This window comes from Oncorhynchus nerka, linkage group LG11 (genome assembly GCF_034236695.1).
Source record: "Oncorhynchus nerka isolate Pitt River linkage group LG11, Oner_Uvic_2.0, whole genome shotgun sequence".
Classification (NCBI taxonomy): Eukaryota; Metazoa; Chordata; class Actinopteri; order Salmoniformes; family Salmonidae; genus Oncorhynchus; species Oncorhynchus nerka.
Window position 1 is genome coordinate 59,306,717 of NC_088406.1, and position 19,463 is coordinate 59,326,179.

Here is a 19,463-nt window from a genome sequence, read left to right on the forward strand (position 1 = left end):
ATGTAGACTTAATTGTGTGTTTTGGAACGTTTGTCTTTCTGCATGACCCAGCTGCGCTTGAAATTCTCCTGTAGAATTCTCTGATACAGAGTAGATTTCATGGTTCCTTCTATTAAGGCAAGTCGTCCAGGTCATGAGTTAGAAAAACATCCCCAAACCATCACACTACCACCACCATGCTTGAACATTGATATGAGGTTCTTACTGTGGAATGCAATGTTTGATTTTGGCAGACATACTGGGACCCATTTCATCCAAAAAGTTGACTCAAGTTTGACAAAAAGCATCTGGATGATCATCAAGACTCTTGGAAGAACGTTCTATGGACAGATGAGTAAAAAGTATAACCTTTTGGATGACATGGGTCCCATTATGCCTGGCGAAAAGTGGTGTAGCAGTCTAAGGCACTGCATCGCAGCGCTAGAGGCATAACTACAGATCCGGGTTCGATCCCCGGGCTGTGTTGCTGCCGGCCGCGACACAGGTCCAGCCTCATCCGGGTCAGGGGAGGGTTTTGCCGGCTAGGATGTCCCATCGCGCTCTAGCGACTCCTTGTGGTGGCTGGGCGCATGAATGCTGACTTCAGGGGGCAGCTGTACGATGTTTCCTCCGACACATTGGTGCGACTGGCTTCCGGGTTAAGCGAGCAGTGTGTCAAGAAGGAGGCATGGCTCTCAACCTTTGCCTCTCCCGAGTCCATACGGGAGTTGCAGCATGCGACAAGACTGTAACTACTAATTTTATATCACGGAATTGAGGAGAAAAAGGGGTAAAATGTACCAAAAAAATCTATTAAAAAACAGATACCAACGGTCAAGCATGCTGGTGTTAGTGTGATAGTTTGGCGATGGCCGCACTTGTCCTTGATCTCACATCCTCCGTCTTGCAAACACGTGACTGCCCACTTCACAACGTCTTAGCCACTAGCCAGCTGCGCCACCAAAACGATAGCAATTCCATAGCACAGGTGGAAACATTTCAAGCTGGATAGTGAGGTTACGAATCCTGACTACTAAAGATGATCTGTTCCAATGGTAAAAAATGATTGGTAGCACTTTACCACAAGACTTAGTGAGTCCATAATATTCAAACCTTCCCGGGATTGAGCCCTGAGAGACACGTTTCAAAATGTATAATCACAGCCCTAATCATTGCCTTGATTATCATATTCATAATAATATCCCCTATTATTTCCATGATTTGAATCATTCTAATCATACCCTTTCCAAACCATTGTGACAACCTGAACCAAACTGTGCTGGCCTGGGTCATTTCTTTTCACAGTATCCTTTTGTTGTATTTTGTGTTTTATCTGTAATACTGTATGTCATACAGGACCTAATCCTAATTAAATCAGCTAACTGAAGCGCATGTTGCTCACCTGTTGTTCACTAGTAGTCTATATCAAATGTGTTTTTTTTTTACCAAACTACTACTGAACCTACACACTGAAGAGACTTGTTAGCCGAAACGTCTGTGTATGCTATACCCCTGCATTAAAACATTTACAAATCAAAAAGAAACAAAGAGCTTTGTAAATCTATACTCGCTGGTTGCACTAACCCTTTGGGAGATTGTGATGGTTTACTTTTGATTATAGGCTACATTATAGGCTAAGTCTTTCAGCACGGTTTCAGCAACTACGGTGGATGCATAACCAGATCGGCTCATAGGCCAATTATTACCTTACCTTTACACCACAAACTGTATTTTCTTTAATCCATGCCCATGTCCTTTTGCTTTATATGTTAATTGTTTCATTTGCCTGACAGATATCGGATTTGATGGATCCTTTGCCTGGGGAAAAGGCGACATGAGAGATACAATGAGTATACCAAACATTAGTAGCATCCAGTTGCATGGTTTTATTGAAGTGGATTTAACAAGTGACATCACTAAGGGATCATACCTTTCACCTGAATTCCCTTGGTCAGTCTATGTCATGGAAGGAGCAGGTGTTCTTAATGTTTTGTACACTTAGTTTATATGCAAATTATATTCAGTTCCAGCTGTTGCTGTGATGTTGGTAGTACCAAAGGGCACATAGGTGGTTGAGTGAGACTGAGCTGGTGTGAAAGGTTGATGTGTCTAGGGAGGGGACTCTGTCAGGTTGTACCGGTTGGCTCTGACATGATGCTTCCTCTCTCAGGGAGGTGCAGTACTACAGCTTAGTTTCCACCCTGAATATTGCTCTGTTTAACTACTGTTTCAGTTCATTTTCTGATTGAGTCTGGAGTAGGTTGTGCAGGTTGGAGCTTTCAGAATCCTTGCTCTCTTATGGCCTGGCTTCCACCTTGAATATCACGTTTTACAATTGTTTTACTTCATTGACTGATTCAATCTGGAGTCAGGTTGTACAGGTTCGTAACGGATGTGGGCAATTTTCTGGATTTGATTATTATCTGAATATTTTTTGTAATTTTCCATGATGGAGAAAAACATTTATTTCTGGGCGAAAGCACGCAGCTTTCTCATGCCAGGCAGTCATGTGCGAGGTTCTACGTGATCTAAATAATTCAACTGGCTAGTTTTCCTGTCTGTAAACAGAAGGGCTGGCTGTACGTTGGTGCTGCTGCTCTGATTGGAAAGGAAATGAAAGGGAAAGGGGGATACCTAGTCAGATGGATAGAGTGAAGCTGTGTTTCTCTATCCACTCGCTTCATAATTTCACAAGATCAATATTCCCTGCACGTTTTCGGTCTGATCATTCAGTTTGCTGCTGCCTGCTACCATAATAAATCACATGGCAAGGACGTTTGCTATCAGGCTATCAAAGTACATAATATCTAACAAGTGGGACAAGGGTAGAGAAAAAAATACGAAACGATTATGCGCAATCTGACTGTGACAGCGAATTTGCCTACCTGCTGCAAATTGAGGACACAGACACAAACACACATTTGTTGGCGCGCTGCTCATAATATAGAACTTTTTTTGCAGTGAGAACACGCAGGGTGGTATTTTTACCAAATCTATTCAAACCAAATCAAATTTTATTGGTCACATACACGTGATTAGCAGATGTTATTGCGGGTGTAGCGAAATTATTGTGCTTCTAGTTCTGATAGTGCAGTAATATCTAACAAGTAATATCTAACAAATTACACAACATACAGTATATCCAATACACACAAATCTAAGTAGTATACATACGGACGAGCGATGTCAGAGCAGAACGGACTAAGATACAGTAGAATAGTATAGAAAACAGTATATACATATGAGATGAGTAATGCAAGATATGTAAACATTAAGTAAATGAGATAGCGCAGAATAGTATAGAATACACTACATACATATGAGATGAGTAATGCAAGATATGTAAACATATTCAGACATATTAAAACACTTCCGCTTTTTCTGATCACGAGTATCATCTGATCCGACTCGACTATCAACTGTCAATTTACGTGTATGAATATGGGCATGTCGGTACAGCCCTAGTTGGAGCTGACAGAATTCTTACTCTCTCAGGGAGGTGCAGTACGATAGCCTGGTTTCCATCCTGAATATCACCGCACTGTTGCACTATTGTTTTATGTCATTCACTGATTCAGTCTGGAGTCCGGTTGTAAAGAGGGTAAAGTTAACAAGAGATGGAGGAGGATGCTTACTCTCTGTGGGAGTTGCAATACTATAGACTGGTTTCCACGTTGGATGTCGCTCTGTTTCCCTATTGTTTTACGTCCGTTCACTGACGTATCTCGCCGGCTCCCCCGAGTGGGAGGAGATTTCACGTCACAGAATCAATGGAATGTTCTGAAACTCATCCAGTGAACCTGTTTTAGTAGAGTGCCTGGGGACTGATCAGAAAATGAACTACCAAATCAGCTTCCTTTTGGAAACTAGTGTCTGGTTTAGATCCATGACAGCTCCAGCCTGAATCAGCGAATGAAGGGAAACTTCGGGGTGGATTCCAGGCTTGTGCTACCTCAGTTTATTTTCGGTTTCAGAAGATTAGAGACAAGGGTTCGCTTACAAAAACAACCATATTTCCACATTTAGAATTCAACATGTTAACATCACCTTTTCTTACGTGAGATAATCACATGTTTTTACCTCACATGTGAAGTGCAGTTTCACATGTGTAAAACAATGTCGTGAAAATCACATTTGCCGTTTCACATGTAAGAAAACTCCATAAGTAAAACCTCACGTTCACATGTTATCCTTATTTGTTATCCTGTTTTCCAGTTTGTGTGCATGGTTACGTTTAAAACATCTATATATAGCATGTTTAACTAAACTGTGTTGAGTTTCCTAGTCATTTTGGTGTATAACTTATTTGTTTCCACAGGGTGAAGAAATTGTCAGATTTTCCCATTTGCAGTGCATTCAGAAAATATTCAGACCTCTTGACTTTTTACACACTTTGTTACGTTACAGCTTTATTGTAAAATGGATTCAATTGTATTTTTTACTCATCAATCTACACACAATACCCCATAATGACAAAGCAAAAACAGGTTTTTAAACATTTTTGCAAATGTATTAAAAATGTAAAACTGAAATATAACATTTACATATTCAGATCCTTTACTTAGTACTTCGTTGAAGCAACTTTGGCAGCGATTACAGCCTCGAGTCTTCTTGAATATGACGCTACAAATTTGGCATACCTATATTTGGGGAGTTTCTCCCATTCCCATTCACAGATCATCTCAAACTCTGCCAGATTGGATGGGGAGCGTTGCTTCACAGCTATTTCAAGTCTCCAAGTCCCTGCCTCTGAAAAACATCCCCACAACATGATGCTACCACCACCATACTTCATCGTAGGGATGGTGCCTGATTTCCTCCAGACGTGACGCTTGGCATTCAGGCCAAATAGTTCAATCTTGGTTTCATCAGACCAGAGAATCTTGTTTCTCATGGTCTGATTCCTTTAGGTGCCTCTTGGCAAACTCCAAGTGGGCTGTCGTGCCTTTTACTGAGGAGTGGCTCCCGTCTGGCCACTCTAACATAAAGCACTGATTGGTGGAGTGCTGCAGAGATGGTTGTCCTTCTGGAAGGTTTTTCCATAACCACAGAGGAACTCTGGAGCTCTGTCAGAGTGACCATCTGGTTCTTGGTCACCTCCCTGACCAAGGCCCTTCTCCCATGATTGCTCAGTTTGGACGAGCGGCCAGCTCTAGGAAGACTCTTGTGGTTGAAAAACTTCTTCCATTTAAGAATGATGAAGGCCACTGTGTTCTTGGGGACCTTCAATGCTGCAGAAATGTTTTGCTACCCTTCACCTGTCTTGGAGCTCTACGTACAGTTCCTTTGACCTCATGGCTTGGTTTTTGCTCTGAAATGCACTGTCAACTGTGGGACCTTATATAAACTGGTGTGTGCCTTTCCAAGTCCTGTCCAATCAATTTAATTTACCACAGGTGGACTCCAAGTTGTTGAAACGCCTCAAGGATGATCAATGGAAACAGGACGCACCTGAGCTCAACTTCGATTCTCATTGCAAAGGGTGTGAATACTTACACTACCGGTCAAAAGTTTTTCTTTATTTTTGCTATTTTCTACATTGTAGAATGATAGTGAAGACATCAAAACTATGAAATAATACATGTGGAATCATGTAGTAACCAGAAAAGTGTTAAACAAATCAAAATATATTTTAAATTGGAGATTCTTCAAATAGCCACCCTTTAGCCTTGATGACAGCTTTGAACACTTTTGGCATTCTCTCAACCAGCTTCATAAGGTAGTCACCTGGAATGCATTTTTCTTGAAAGTTAATTTGTGGAATAACACTTTTTTGGTTACTACATGATTCATATATGTTATTTTCTAGTTTTGATGTCTTCACTATTATTCTACAATGTAGGAAATAGTACAAATAAAGAAAAACCCTTGAATGTGTTCTAAAACTTTTGACCAGTAGCACATATAAATAAGGTATTCTAAAAACCTGTTTTCACTTTGTCGTTATGTGGTGTTGTGTGTAGATTGAGAGAAAAAAGTATTTAATACAATTTTTAATAAGGCTGTAACGTAACTAAATGTGGAAAACGTCAAGTGGTCTGAATGCTTTTTGAAAGCACTGTACTTGAGTGTAGCTACGCTAAGTAGCTAGCTCACTTTTGTATGATTGTATTTACATGTGCACATATGAACCACGCTAATGATGTGTATTTTAGAAGGTTACTTTCTAAGAAAGTTGTATCTAGTTGTCGCATGCTAATTGCTAACTGCTAGCTAGCTTTGTGATAGGCGACGGCTAGTCTTCCATTTCGTCCTAGCTAGCTATTTTTAGCTTCTGTTATTGTTAGCTTTCCATTGGTTTATGTTTTATTTAATATTCAGGCATAAAATGGATTTGAATGTATTTGAAAATGTGTGTTTGCTACTGGAATTAATGTGAACAGATACTTTTCAACAAATAAATCATTTTGAATTATGGCTGTCAGAATTAAATCAGTTAATTCAAGTTAGTTATTGCTAAGCGATACGTGCTTTTTGAAGTCGGCCCAGTTTCGGTTCAAATTTTTTTTTTAAACACGGTATTCGCAATTTTATTTAATTTTTTACATTAAATGCACTATGCATTACATAGGTTGAATGCTGCAACACCACAGAATCAAACTATTATTAACAGTCCCATTGTCACGAATACCACCGAAGGTGGCTCCCCTTCCTGTTCGGGTGGCGCCGGTCTACTAGCTGCCACCGGTCCCTTTTTCCTTTTAGTTTGTTTTTATCTAACTGTTTTCACCTGTTCCTTGTTGGGGTTTTGGGATGGGTGTTATTTAAGTTTGTTTTGCCCGCTGGTGTTTGTGCGGGCTTGTTGTTATTGTTACGTTTGTGGTGTATCGTTGTCATTTGGGTTTTCGCTGTCCGGGTTTTGTAACTAAGGTTTTGGGTTTGTTTGCACCTGTGTTTAGGGCTTCACCCATGTTTGGACCTGTTACTTTGTAGAGGACATGAAAGCTTTTTTTCCCGTTTACTTTTGCTCTCTGCGTCTGACTCCACACCCATCACTCACCCACCGTTACACCCATGATGGTAGTGACTGCACAATACTGTCTGCTTATCAACCATCATTTATTCAGATGACTTTACTTTAATAAAAAATGTCAGTTGTGTAAATTACATTTGATTTAGGCCTGTTTGATGACGTTATTATTTCATTCCAAGTCATCATCTCATCTCTATAGAGCTGCTTCCTATGCTGTCTTTAAAGTAAATAAGGCATACTTTTATGACTGCTGAATACCAACCATCATTTTTAGATCAAGTCATTTCAGGTAAAGATACCTCATGAATCAACTATTCTACCCCTCTCGATCGCGCATTCTTCAGATTCTTCTCTCTGCTTCAGACTCGCCAAGTAGGGGCGCAATGGATTATGGTCATTGTAATTACTTACCATGTTTTCAGGGCTAAACTATGTCGAATATTGGCCTTTTGGAAACCACAACAACCTACTACATCGGCAAAGTTCTGGCTTGATCTGATTTCTCTCTTGAGAAACTGCGTATTGCGTCACAAAAAAAAATGAGCGAAATGGAATTAAAATAATAGAACCGACGTCGGTCCATTAGTTGTTTAAAAAACAAAAAAGAACCAACATTTTGAGTAATTGCTCAGCACTCAATTTTAGTGCACTCTTTTTTTTAATCGTGATTAATCGCATGGTCTGAAAGCATTTAAAATACACTGAAAACATCCAAAATACATCATCTATACAGCAAAAAACAATGATGCAATGGAAAGAAAATGACAATGAGTCTAAAGAAAGTGTGCTTTATCAATTTACCAAAATTTGCTAACAGATACTTTACACAAAGTCAAAACATATTCTTGTAATGCTTTTGATATAAAAAATCGTAAATTACAGCTCAATTCGAGCAAATTCTGAATTTGGAATTAACAGTACACTGGGAGAGAAACCCATTGTTGGCCCTCTTGGTCTAATGGTCAAGACATTGGCTACTCCAGTGGGAGACCTGGGTGCTAATCCTGCCATTGACAAAGCACATACAGTATGTCAAATGTAGAATATCACATGTGAAGTGTTGGGAAACAACCTCTGAGTCATGTGAAACTTCACAGGTGTCCAAAAACCGTGTGTCTGATTGGTGACATTTTTCACGTGATTCATTCAAACATATGTCTTCATACCTGTATCTGAAAACCACATGTATTTTTTTTCAGGTGATTTTGTTGACTTTATTTTTGTAAGGCTTGGGCTGCATCAACCTAACATGACATGCATGCCATCATGCCATGGTGGAAACATTTAAGGTATATGACTTAACAGGCTACTGTTTACACTTAAACATGAACCATATCTCCCAAAAGTACATATTTGCATAGATATCAGTAACAAATCAAAGCCCTAATTGTTTGACAGAATTGATCAAATGTGGTAAGAAGATAAAATATGAAAAATATGGATATGATGTCTGATATTTGAATGCATGCTGGGGATTTCCAAATATTCAAACATCATGTTGTCACTAGGGATTGTGTTTTTTAGGTTTACTGAGTGTTGGCAGACGCCTGATCCGACCGATTTGTCCCGCACAGAGTTTAAAATTAGGAGTGCCAGAATCAATCGAGTTTTCTAGCCTATTTGTGCCTGTGCCATCTTCTACTGGTGGTACGTCATTATCTGCGCGCACAGTTTATACTGCATATGCTTGGGGGCCCCGCGGTGCCATCGCGCTCACATTCAACAGGAGGCAAGTGGTGGATGCGGATGGAAACTTATACTTCGTATTTGCCATCTTCACCAAAGTAGAGGCATGCACTCAAAGCTAAAATTTTAAATGGGATGCGTTCAGGCGACTGCGGTGGAGTCGAAGCTGACAGGTCTTTTTATTCAAAGTTGAGATCATTTTTACTGGCGTATTGCGGATAGGTGCGTTGCGCGCGGTGGTGCAGCTAACTACTCTGTTTCTCTAAAGATTTCAAGGACACAGCCTGAAAAAAATACTTATTCCACAGTAGGAAGTGACAATTGAAGTCACAATGGCAGCTGTGGCACTCAATGGATCGAACATAACAACGGGGAACTTTACGAATCAGTTTGTTCAGCCGCCTTGGCAAGTTGCCCTGTGGTCGGTCGCCTACAGCTCCGTTTTGGCGGTGGCTGTGTTCGGAAACCTCATCGTCATATGGATAATTCTCGCCCACAAACGAATGCGGACAGTCACCAACTATTTCCTTTTGAACTTGGCATTTTCGGACGCATCCATGGCCGCCTTCAACACATTAATTAATTTCATATATGCTGCCCACGGAGACTGGTACTTCGGAGAGGCTTATTGCAGGTTTCACAACTTTTTCCCCGTCACCTCCGTGTTCGCAAGCATCTATTCGATGACTGCAATTGCCGTTGATAGGTAGGCAACTGATGCTGATCATGCCTACTTTTTAAATCAATAATGGTATTTATGTATTATGATTAACTATGAATTATTATGATTATGATGGTGATATATACACTTTATTATTCAGCACTTCTCATGATTCCTTACAAGCATTTTCCACCAGTAAAAACCCCATAGGATTCACTCTTCATGGTGATGCTGATGAGGTTGTAGGGGACTGGTATACCCCCCCCCCCACCCTCCCCCATCTCCCTCAAGTTGTTATTGAATGGAGATCATACACCATAGCTGCATTTTTTTCTGTTTAAGGAAATGTATGTTTCATTGTTTATTCTATCTAGGCAGTAGGCTGTGTGTGTGTGTGTGTGTGTGTGTGTGTGTGTGTGTGTGTGTGTGTGTGTGTGTGTGTGTGTGTGTGTGTGCATACCTGCATGTGATGACAGTGGGTTGTGTGAGTTAGTGTGTGTGTGTGTGTGTGTGCATGCCTGTGTGTGTGCATGCCTGTGTGTGTGTATGCCTGTATATTCGTGTAGGGTATATATTGTGTGTGAGCGTGTGTCTGTGCATGCATGCATGAATGTTAATTTGTGTGTGTGTTCGTGCCTACGTGTGTCTATGCTGGGGAAGGCAGTCTATTGCATGTGTAATCATGAGTTTGCGTGCGTGCATGATGCGTGCCTGTGTGTCTGTGGATGTGGATGCCTGCGTACAAGCATGTGTGTACATTTATGCCTTCGGAGTCAGTGGAGAGGTTCAAAGCAGCACCGACCACAGAGGATAATGATTTAAAAAAAGATTAGTAACTGTAAAATTAGCAATGCTTTTCATCTTCTTGATGGAGGTCAGGGCAGGTGAAAAATATTTCTTAAATTACCTTGGCACTCATATCAAGAGACATGGACTATCCAGACTACTGCCATCTGTCCAGACCATCAGAGCACAGCTGTATTACAGGCTCTATGTTGGAAATGTCCTTGTGATTCAAACTGTAAATCTAGACGGAGCTGGTGTCAGGTTTCTGTTGTGTGTTCTGGCATATCAGTAACTGCAGGTTTGTCATCATTATGGCCCTGCTACGCTATAGCCGACAGGCATCTGGTATTGCCGTCAGTCATCAGCCCATTGGGGGAATGCTTCCTTTGAAATCACTGAAAGCTGCTATACTGTCCATGTTGTGCTCGCGTTGTGTCACGTCCAATGGCAGCGTCACATTGTATACAAAAGCAACATGTGTAATCAGAGGATAATTTAGTACAACCACTAGCAACAATTTAATGAGTACTTGTGAGAAACTGGACTAAAAATAAAAATAGAATAAGGACGCTCTTCCCCTCTGCTCCTCTGCTCTCAAAACAACACGCTCTGTGTAGCAGGTAGAATGTCACATTGACACGATGTCACATTGACTGATGGCCTGCTTGCATGTGGGGTGGCAGAGTATTGTGTGTGTGTGTGTGTGTGCGTGCACGGGCGATCATATGCTTGCATCTGCGTAGGGGGTGGCAGTGTAGCGTGTGAGTGTGTGCACCTGTTTGTGTGTGTAGGTATACACTCATATGACCAAAAATAAATACAGAAACGCCAGTAACCACTCTTCACTCGCCTTTACTGACACTCGAGGAAACCAAAACCTACGTTTGGACAACGCCCCTAATTACAATCGTTTGACAAATTGGCACAAGCCCGCACTGTTATTGGACATTGTCAGACGCTAATATCTTATTAATGGCGTCTTCAGGGGGTGTCACTGGGGAAGCCTACACACATCCATTCCGGTGATGGAGGTGCCTCTGAGGGTTGTGTTAGTGTGCGTCCACTTCACATCAGTTGACCATTCAGAGAAACGCTACCCCTTAGATAAATGTGTAGTTAAATATTGATAGTATGCTTGGATCGGCGCTGCATTGCCAACTCCTATGGTCATTATTATGCCTTGTCATGCCAATACATGGCTTGATTATGATCATAGGAGCTGGCTATAGCACAAACGGATCTGGTGTTAACTATGAAGTGCATTGATATACAGTGTATGCACTGTATACACAGAGAGTCATCTCGGCTCTCCTCTTATTTCTGTAAGAAATTGATTGGTTGATTGGTTGCAGTGAATTGAAATGATTCACTCATTTGACAGCAGATTGATTGGAATTGGCGTTTTAGCTGAGTAGTATTCACTCAACGGGGTGTCAGTCAAACACTATGAGTTGCTGTCCTACTGTTGACACCATTCTCCGATAGTCTGCTAAAGAGATGAGACAGAGAAGACAGGACTTGTTGTTTTGACCTCAAAGTGAATTGTTTCCCGACACAACAGGCCTGAAGGGTTGTTTATACCCTAGCCAAAGCCAGATGCCAGACTTGGTTTGTAAAAATAACGCATGCACACACGCACGCACACACACACACTTCCATAAAAGGCATGCATGTACACACACACACCCTTGCATCAAACACAAGTGGCTTGGCACACACACACACACACACACACACACACACACACAACACAAAATCCCCCAATGGCTCTCTTGTCACTTAATGAGATTATCATTTCAAATGGGACTAATTTGATATTGATCAATATCCCCATGTTACATCATATACTGTAGAGCTATGGTGTGATAATGGAGGAGAAGCAGTGAGTGTGAGCCACTGGTATCTCCTGCAACGCTGCGACAACACAAAAGGAGCACCCTTTAGCTCTGCTCTCCATGACCTTCCTGCAGCCGAGGCAGACAAATTCCATCTTTTTAAGTGTCCCTTCAATCTGATCACCCCATGCCAGAGATGAGGAGAACAAGAGGACAAGAGAACATAGATTTGACCCAGATTGAAACACATAACCTCTAGTCCTACTTGTTGCATGGCTGAACTGATGTGCAGCGCAATCTAGACAGTCTGTCGCATTGGAAATGGCACAGGGTTGCAATGTGGTGGCCAACCGCAAATGTGCCCCCCCCACTTCTATTAAGGGCAGAATGTGCCCCCATTCCACCCCTCCATCCCTATTTCCTGTGTGAACAGCACTTCAGATAAGACTCCTACACACACCTATTATAAGAAAAACGGCAAGACATCCTCCCACACACACTCACTTTTAGCGGGAAGAGTGTGACGAGGTGCCAGTCTGTCAGCAAGTGTATTCTTTGAGATGGGACTGATTAGATTTATCATTGTTGGTAAAGGACACTCTTCAAGCAAGTTCCTCACTTCATTATTCTTTGTTGTTCTTAGACGGTCATGTTAGGCACAGCAGCCCATAACTGATGTTACCGGCTGAGACTATGCAAGTTACAGAATCATTAAAGATCCAATATGCAGATGTTTTTTTTAATCTCAATATCAAATCATTTCTGCATAAAAATGAAGTACCTTACTGTGATTGTTTTCAATTAGAATAGTCAAAAAGAAACAAGAATAGCGTCTTAGCAGAAAGCAATTTCTCAAGTAAGTTAGCTGTTATTGGCGGAGGTGGTGTCACCAGGCAGGATAAAACTCCATCCCAACAAAATAGGCTGAATTTAGGTGGTCTTTTCAAACAGCTCTTACACTTAAAGGTCATTATCATAATATTCCAATTTTTACAGTATTATTCCAACCTCATAGTGTGGAAATATATATAGAACACAGATAAATCCAGTTTTTGACTGCACTGGACCTTTAATGAATGAAATGCTCGAATTCTTTCATTGCTAATTTTGTGATGCAAAGGGAGAGTAAAGACATTTTAGAAGACTGATGTGTAGGCTACTGCAGGATTTTCACCCTCTACCCTTTTCATGCATTACTTCCACCTTTTATCCCTTTTATGCCTAAAGAAATGACAAAATGCTTCATTGCAAGTATCAATTTTGGTCGAAGCTGCCTTTGGGTATTGCTTTCGCCTAAGAAAAGGACGTCAGGAAAATACCATAATGAGATTTCTGTGATGAAATACAATGAAGCCCTGAAAGAGCAGCTCCCCCCCCTCCCACACACACACACACACTTCATTCACCTGGACTGCTACTGAAGTTAAATGGACTAATTCCTCTCATCTCAATACCAGGGCCCAAGTGCCACTCAGACTAAATGCCAAGTGATTACAGACGAGTTAAGGGACTGCACAGACTGCTCTCTGGTGTCTTCCCTTTGGGGGATTTCCGTCTGTCATTGAGGTGGCAGCCAGGGCTCTGAAAGTTATCAGAAACAGAGTCCGGAAGGGAACTTGTCTGTTAGCGAGGCGCTTCATTCAAGGAAAGGAGATGATAATTAGCATTAGCATCAACGAGTCATGGCTCTCAGTAATGGACAGTCATAAATTGAGGCAAATCAGAGGACACAGCAGGATAATAAAGTGTGTCCCCAGGCTTACAGCGTGTTTAGAGTAATCTCCCACTAATTTGGCGATCCATTGTTTCAGCTTTGTCCGTGGCTTTGTTCTAAAGCCTCTGGTTTGATATGAATGAATCCATGTTACAATAGAGACCGCCAGACCTCAAGTGGAACATCTTTGTGTTTTGGAAACACAGGAGACCAAGACAGGAGCAAGGTTGCAGTCAATTCCTTCTCAATTCAGTACAGGAATTGAATTAAATCATTCAAATTGCATGTCAAACATGTTATATAATCTTCACCCATTCATTTAAGTTATTTGCCACTACTAAAACTAAATTAACCTCTCTGGGATACTCGGGACGGTAGCGTCTCACCCTGCCAACAGCCAGTAAAAGTGCAGGGCGCCAAATTCAAAACAACAAAAATCTCATAATTAAAATTCCTCAAGCATACAAGTATTTTACACCATTTTAAAGTTAAAATTGTCGTTAATCCAGCCACAGTGTCAGATTTCAAAAAGGCTTTACAGCGAAAGCACCACAAACGATTATGTTAGGTCACGACCAAGTCACAGAAAAACACAGTCATTTTTCCTGCCAAAGAGTGGTGTCACAATAAGCAGAAATATAGATCAAATGAATCACTAACCTTTGATGATCTTCATCAGATGACACTCATAATACTTCATGTTACACAATAGATGTATGTTTTGTTCATGGAACTTTAGATAAACTTCTCCTTAATGTAACCACTGTGTCAGATTATTTTTTTTACTTTACGGAAAAAGCATACCATGCAATAATCTGAGTACGGCACTCAGAGCCCAAACCAGTCAGAGAAATATCCGCCATGTTGGGTAGTCAACATTAGTCAGAAATAGCATTATAAATATTCACTTACCTTTGATGATCTTCATCAGAATGCACTCCCAGGAATCCTAATTCCACAATAAATGTTTGATTTGTTCGATAATGTCCATCATTTCTGTCCAAATAGATACTTTTGTTAGCGCGTTTGCTAAACAAATTGAAACTCACGAACCGCGTTCACTAGGACCAGACAAAATGTCAAAAAGTTCCGTTACAGTCCGTAGAAACATGTCAAACGATGTATAGAATCAATCTTTAGGATGTTAACATTAATCTTCAATATTGTTCCAACCGGAGAATTCCTTTGTCTGGAGAAAAGCAATGGAACGAGAGCTAACTCTCTCATGACCGCGTGTCACGAGCCTGTGGCACTCTGCCAGACCACTGACTCAAACAGCCCTTATGAGCCCTTCCTTTACAGTAGAAGCCTCAAATAAGTTTCTAAAGACGGTTGACATCTAGTGGAAGCCTTAGGAAGTGCAACATGACCAATATCCCACTATCTTCAATAGATTAAATTAAATTAAATTAATGAGCGGACTTCCTCTGATTCAGAGGGGTTGGGTAAAATGCGAAGACCCATTTCAGTTGAATGCACTCAGTTGTACAACTGACTAGGTGTCCCCTTTCCCTTTCCTTATATTTGCCCTTCAACCCCATTTCAACATCTTGACCCCTGCAGGTACATGGCCATCATCCACCCTCTGAAGCCACGGCTGTCGGCCACAGCCACCAAGGTGGTGATCATGTGTATCTGGGCGCTGGCTGTGGTGCTGGCCTTCCCCCTCTGCTTCTACTCCACCATCCGCATCCTGCCCCGCCGGACCATCTGCTATGTGGCCTGGCCCCGCAAGGAGGACGACCCCTTCATGTGAGTAACGCCACCTTTAGCCCAGTAGCCTCCTTTGTAGACTAGCCTCATTCAAGCCTTATAAAAAATATACAGTATATACAGTTGAGGTCAGAAGGTTACATACACCTTAGCCAAATACAGTTTTTCACAATTCCTGACATTTAATCCTAGTATGAATACCCTGTTTTAGGTCAGTTAGGATCACCACTTTATTTTAAGAATGTGAAATGTCAGAATAATAGTGTAGAGAATGATTTATTTCAGCTTTTATTTCTTTCATCACATTTCCAGTGGGTCAGAAGTTTACATACACTCAATTAGTATTTAGTAGCATTGACTCTAAATTGTTTAATTTGGGTCAAATGTTTCGGGGAGCCTTCCACAAGCTTCCCACAATAAGTTGGGTGCATTTTGTCCCATTCCTCCTGACAGAGCTGGTGTAATTGAGTTTTAATGACTCCAAACTAAGTGTTTGTAAACCTCCGACTTCAACTGTATCTTTAAAGTTTCTTTGTTTATTGGATTGAGAGAGATTGAGGTGAAAGGTAGGAGAGAGAGTGCTGAAAACACAGTAGGTCAGATTTGAACTCATGCTGGCCGCGGTACATCGTACCAGGCCACCTCATTCTAGACGTCTATATGACTACTTCATATGAGACTCGTTTAACACCCTCTTTCATCATCAGAAGTGTCTTCATTTCACTCAGTTTTACATGGTTACACATTATGATAGCTTATGCATTATGGGAACACTGCTGCTACCTCGCTCTCCAACCAAGGTTCATGAATTGAGGATCAAACTGAAGTGAGGAGGATATTCAGCAACTCTTGCAGGACAGTGGAAGTTGATAGAAAAGCGTATTTATTGTTATTTCACCTCGTGGCCTTCTTCAGGGTTGCATGATGGCAGCATTATGGTGCATTATGACAGCCATATTGTGCCGGAGCGCTCATCACACATTGGCTGTGACAATGGAAAGACGTGACTGTACCAGTTGAGATAGAGATGATTAGCTTGCCCTCTCTAGGTTAGCTTAGCATAGCCCTTCTTTTCAATCTTCTCTCTACATGTCAATGTGTTATCTCACCTCATCCATTTTGCTGTGTTACAGTATAAACGCGTCATCCTATTAGCACCTACAGTTGGCTTCTCTCTCTCTCTCTCACCTTCTGCTTTTCTCCTCTCTGGAAGTACACACTGGTTCTCTCTCTCTCTCTCTCTCTCTCTCTCTCTCTCTCTCTCTCTCTCAGATTTGAACTGCTCTTTTTATCATGTCTAGTTTACCTTACCCCATATTTTCCTCCCTCCTCTCATCCCTTACTTCTCTGCCCACATATCCTCTTTAAAAATGGGCCAGAGCCATCATTGTTGTTTCTAATCAATCATCTTTGTTTACATTCTGGTTTTCTTCTCCTCCCTGTCGTGCCCAGGTTTCATATCCTTGTGATGCTACTGGTCTACCTACTGCCCCTAATGGTAATGGGCATCACCTACACCATCGTCGGGGTGACACTGTGGGGGGGAGAGATCCCGGGGGATTCATCTGACAACTACCACGGCCAGCTCCGGGCCAAGAGGAAGGTAAATCCAGAACAGACCCAGGATAATAACCCACGACACAACAAACACAATGTATTTAACGATGCTCTGTCAGTACCACTGACCCAGAAAAGGCATCTCTGGTTCTGGGGTGACAGCGCTTCAGGTCTCAGGAACTTTAAGGCAGTAGCAATGCTATATACGCCATCCACAAGGATTTTCACAAGACAGAGAGATTAATTGTTGTGTAATGAGCTTTTGACTGTATCTTCAAAGTGCCCAAAAAAATCACTCTAGTGAGTTGGCAAAGGGTTAGTGTACTAGGGCGACATACAATACATCAAAACACACATACTACACACATACTGTACTAAGGGGACAAACTCAGAGTGTGTTTATATAATGATAATATATAAAGATATAAAGATAATGGAGGATTTACTGTATCTTTATGTGTTTCTTTTCATTCACAATAACTATTACGTTACAGTCTGGGTCACCTAATCCATCACATTGGTCAATCTCCGCGGACGAAAACCTAGCAACACAACCTGATCACTGCAACACAGCACAGACCTTTAAGTCTATGAAAAACAAGTTTAAGACGTTAGTTTTTTTCTGACTCGTGGTCGCCGTTCCTCCATCGACCTTGTTTTTTTTGACGTAGTTGCTTTTTGACATGCAGCGCTAGCTTTGAATGCTAATGGACTCCCGAGGCACTGTGAGCTTGGCCCTCCATCTCGTACTGATGTCAAAAGTCAACACTTGGATATACTCTCCGGACTGTCTACTCTGTGAGTCACAGGAAAACTCAGACAGTGAGAACAGTTGACTTGTCAGTGTTGTTTTCTGGTTTTGAGAATAAAATGTGCTTCCTAAGAAAGTGGTTGTGTTAAACAGAAACCGGACAAATTCATTGGAAACCAAAGATTTTTGGTACACACTCCAATAAACAGATTACATTTTGTTTGGGATTTTGACCCATTTTGTCTCTTAGAAATGTGTGTCAATGGGATTCAGTATCGACCACAGTGGGTGGGTCAGGCCCTGTCCATCCTGGTAGTAAGACTAAGAGGCTCCTTAAAGGGGCAATCTGGGATTCAAACAACAACAAAACTGCCACCCTACCACTTTTTTGCTAAGCAGCTAAGGTATGGGGCTGGATAAATGTAACCACTCTCAAATTCATAGATGAAGATATGGATGCAAGAACTGGCCATCCATTTGAGTTAAAACATGTTTGTACTAATTCCAGATTGTCCCTTTAAACTGGGAGCCCTGCTGGGCAAATGGCCTTAGGCCGACAGGAAATATGGGAGATGCACCTCCACTGGGAATTAATATGAGTGATAAGGATTGGACTGGAGGCACTAGAGTGTCCACACTCTACAGACCACAGAGACAAGAGAGATGGAGTGTGAAGTTGGCTAAAACACGAATGGACCAGGCGAGGCTATTGTATGTGAAGAGACCTTTCTATGTATCCGAACAATACCTCTGGATAAACCATAGAGTTTCAACCGTGAGAAGGTCACCTCCACCCCCAGGCCCATATTCATAAAGCATCTCGGAGTTGGAGTGCTGATCTAGTTTTGCCTGTAAGATCACAATGAACTAGATGGTAACTTTACATGAAGTAAAGTAGTTGGGCTTGATTTAGCTCTTTAAAAGTATTTTTGTGGTAGTGGAAGAAGTTTTACTTGACTATTTAAAGCAAAGCAGTTACTGTACATATAGTCAAAGTTAAATGTAGAAAAATAATTGGTCTGATTACTTTGATATACTACTATATATCAATCGTATTACTTTGGACTGTTTCGGCAGTTAGATCACACATTTAATCAGAAATAACTATACTAGGACTACTACACTTGTATACACTCTGCTACTAGAACACGACACTATATGCAAACTGTAATAATAGAACACTGAAGACAATGAGGCATTGCTTAAGTTTTATACAAATAAACCCCCCCAAAAATCACTATGTATTTGGATGAGAGTCCTCTCTGGACTGGAGGGAGATCAGTGGGAAGAGAGACCCACTGGCTGGAAAAGGGGAACCCCTTCCCTCTGAGCACCTTTAAACCCAAGGGACACACACATGTTAACTGAGCATAGTTATATAAAATCTATTTGATGTTTTGCCTGATTCGTCTTGTTTCTTCCCATATTCCGTTTCCTCAATTTTTTCATGTTTCATTTCCCTCCTCATTTAAAAAAAAAGGTTTTTGCTCTCAAAACCACACTTTGTAAAGAGAAAAACAGCACCATTGGATGTTCTAAGTCCATAACAATGCGTAAACCTAATCAAGGGTTGCTTTTGAGGTCTGGAAAAAATATACATTTAGATTTTGGGCGGTGTTTTGCAAGAGTTTGCAAAACAAATGGCCTTTAGATTGATATCATTCTACCAGGTACAGTATGCATAGGCCACTTCGTAGTTAACATTTCATTGAGAAGGTTTTTCATTTCCACCAGAAGTAGTTTTTCATTAGCATCATCACTATTGGCTACACAAAGTGTAGACACACACACACACACACGTTCCTGTG

At 41.2% G+C, this 19,463-nt stretch overlaps 1 protein-coding gene across 1 annotated transcript in view; it reads left to right on the plus strand.

Moving 5' to 3' along the window:
- Positions 1–8,684: 8,684 nt before the first annotated feature.
- LOC115137252 (neuromedin-K receptor-like) overlaps positions 8,685–19,463 on the plus strand; it is a 41,732-nt gene continuing 30,953 nt past the window's right edge. Inside the window, 3 exon segments of the mRNA XM_065024697.1 lie at positions 8,685–9,344; positions 15,198–15,386; positions 16,800–16,950. Coding sequence (XP_064880769.1) covers positions 8,971–9,344; positions 15,198–15,386; positions 16,800–16,950 — 714 coding nt within the window. The 5' untranslated portion in view covers positions 8,685–8,970.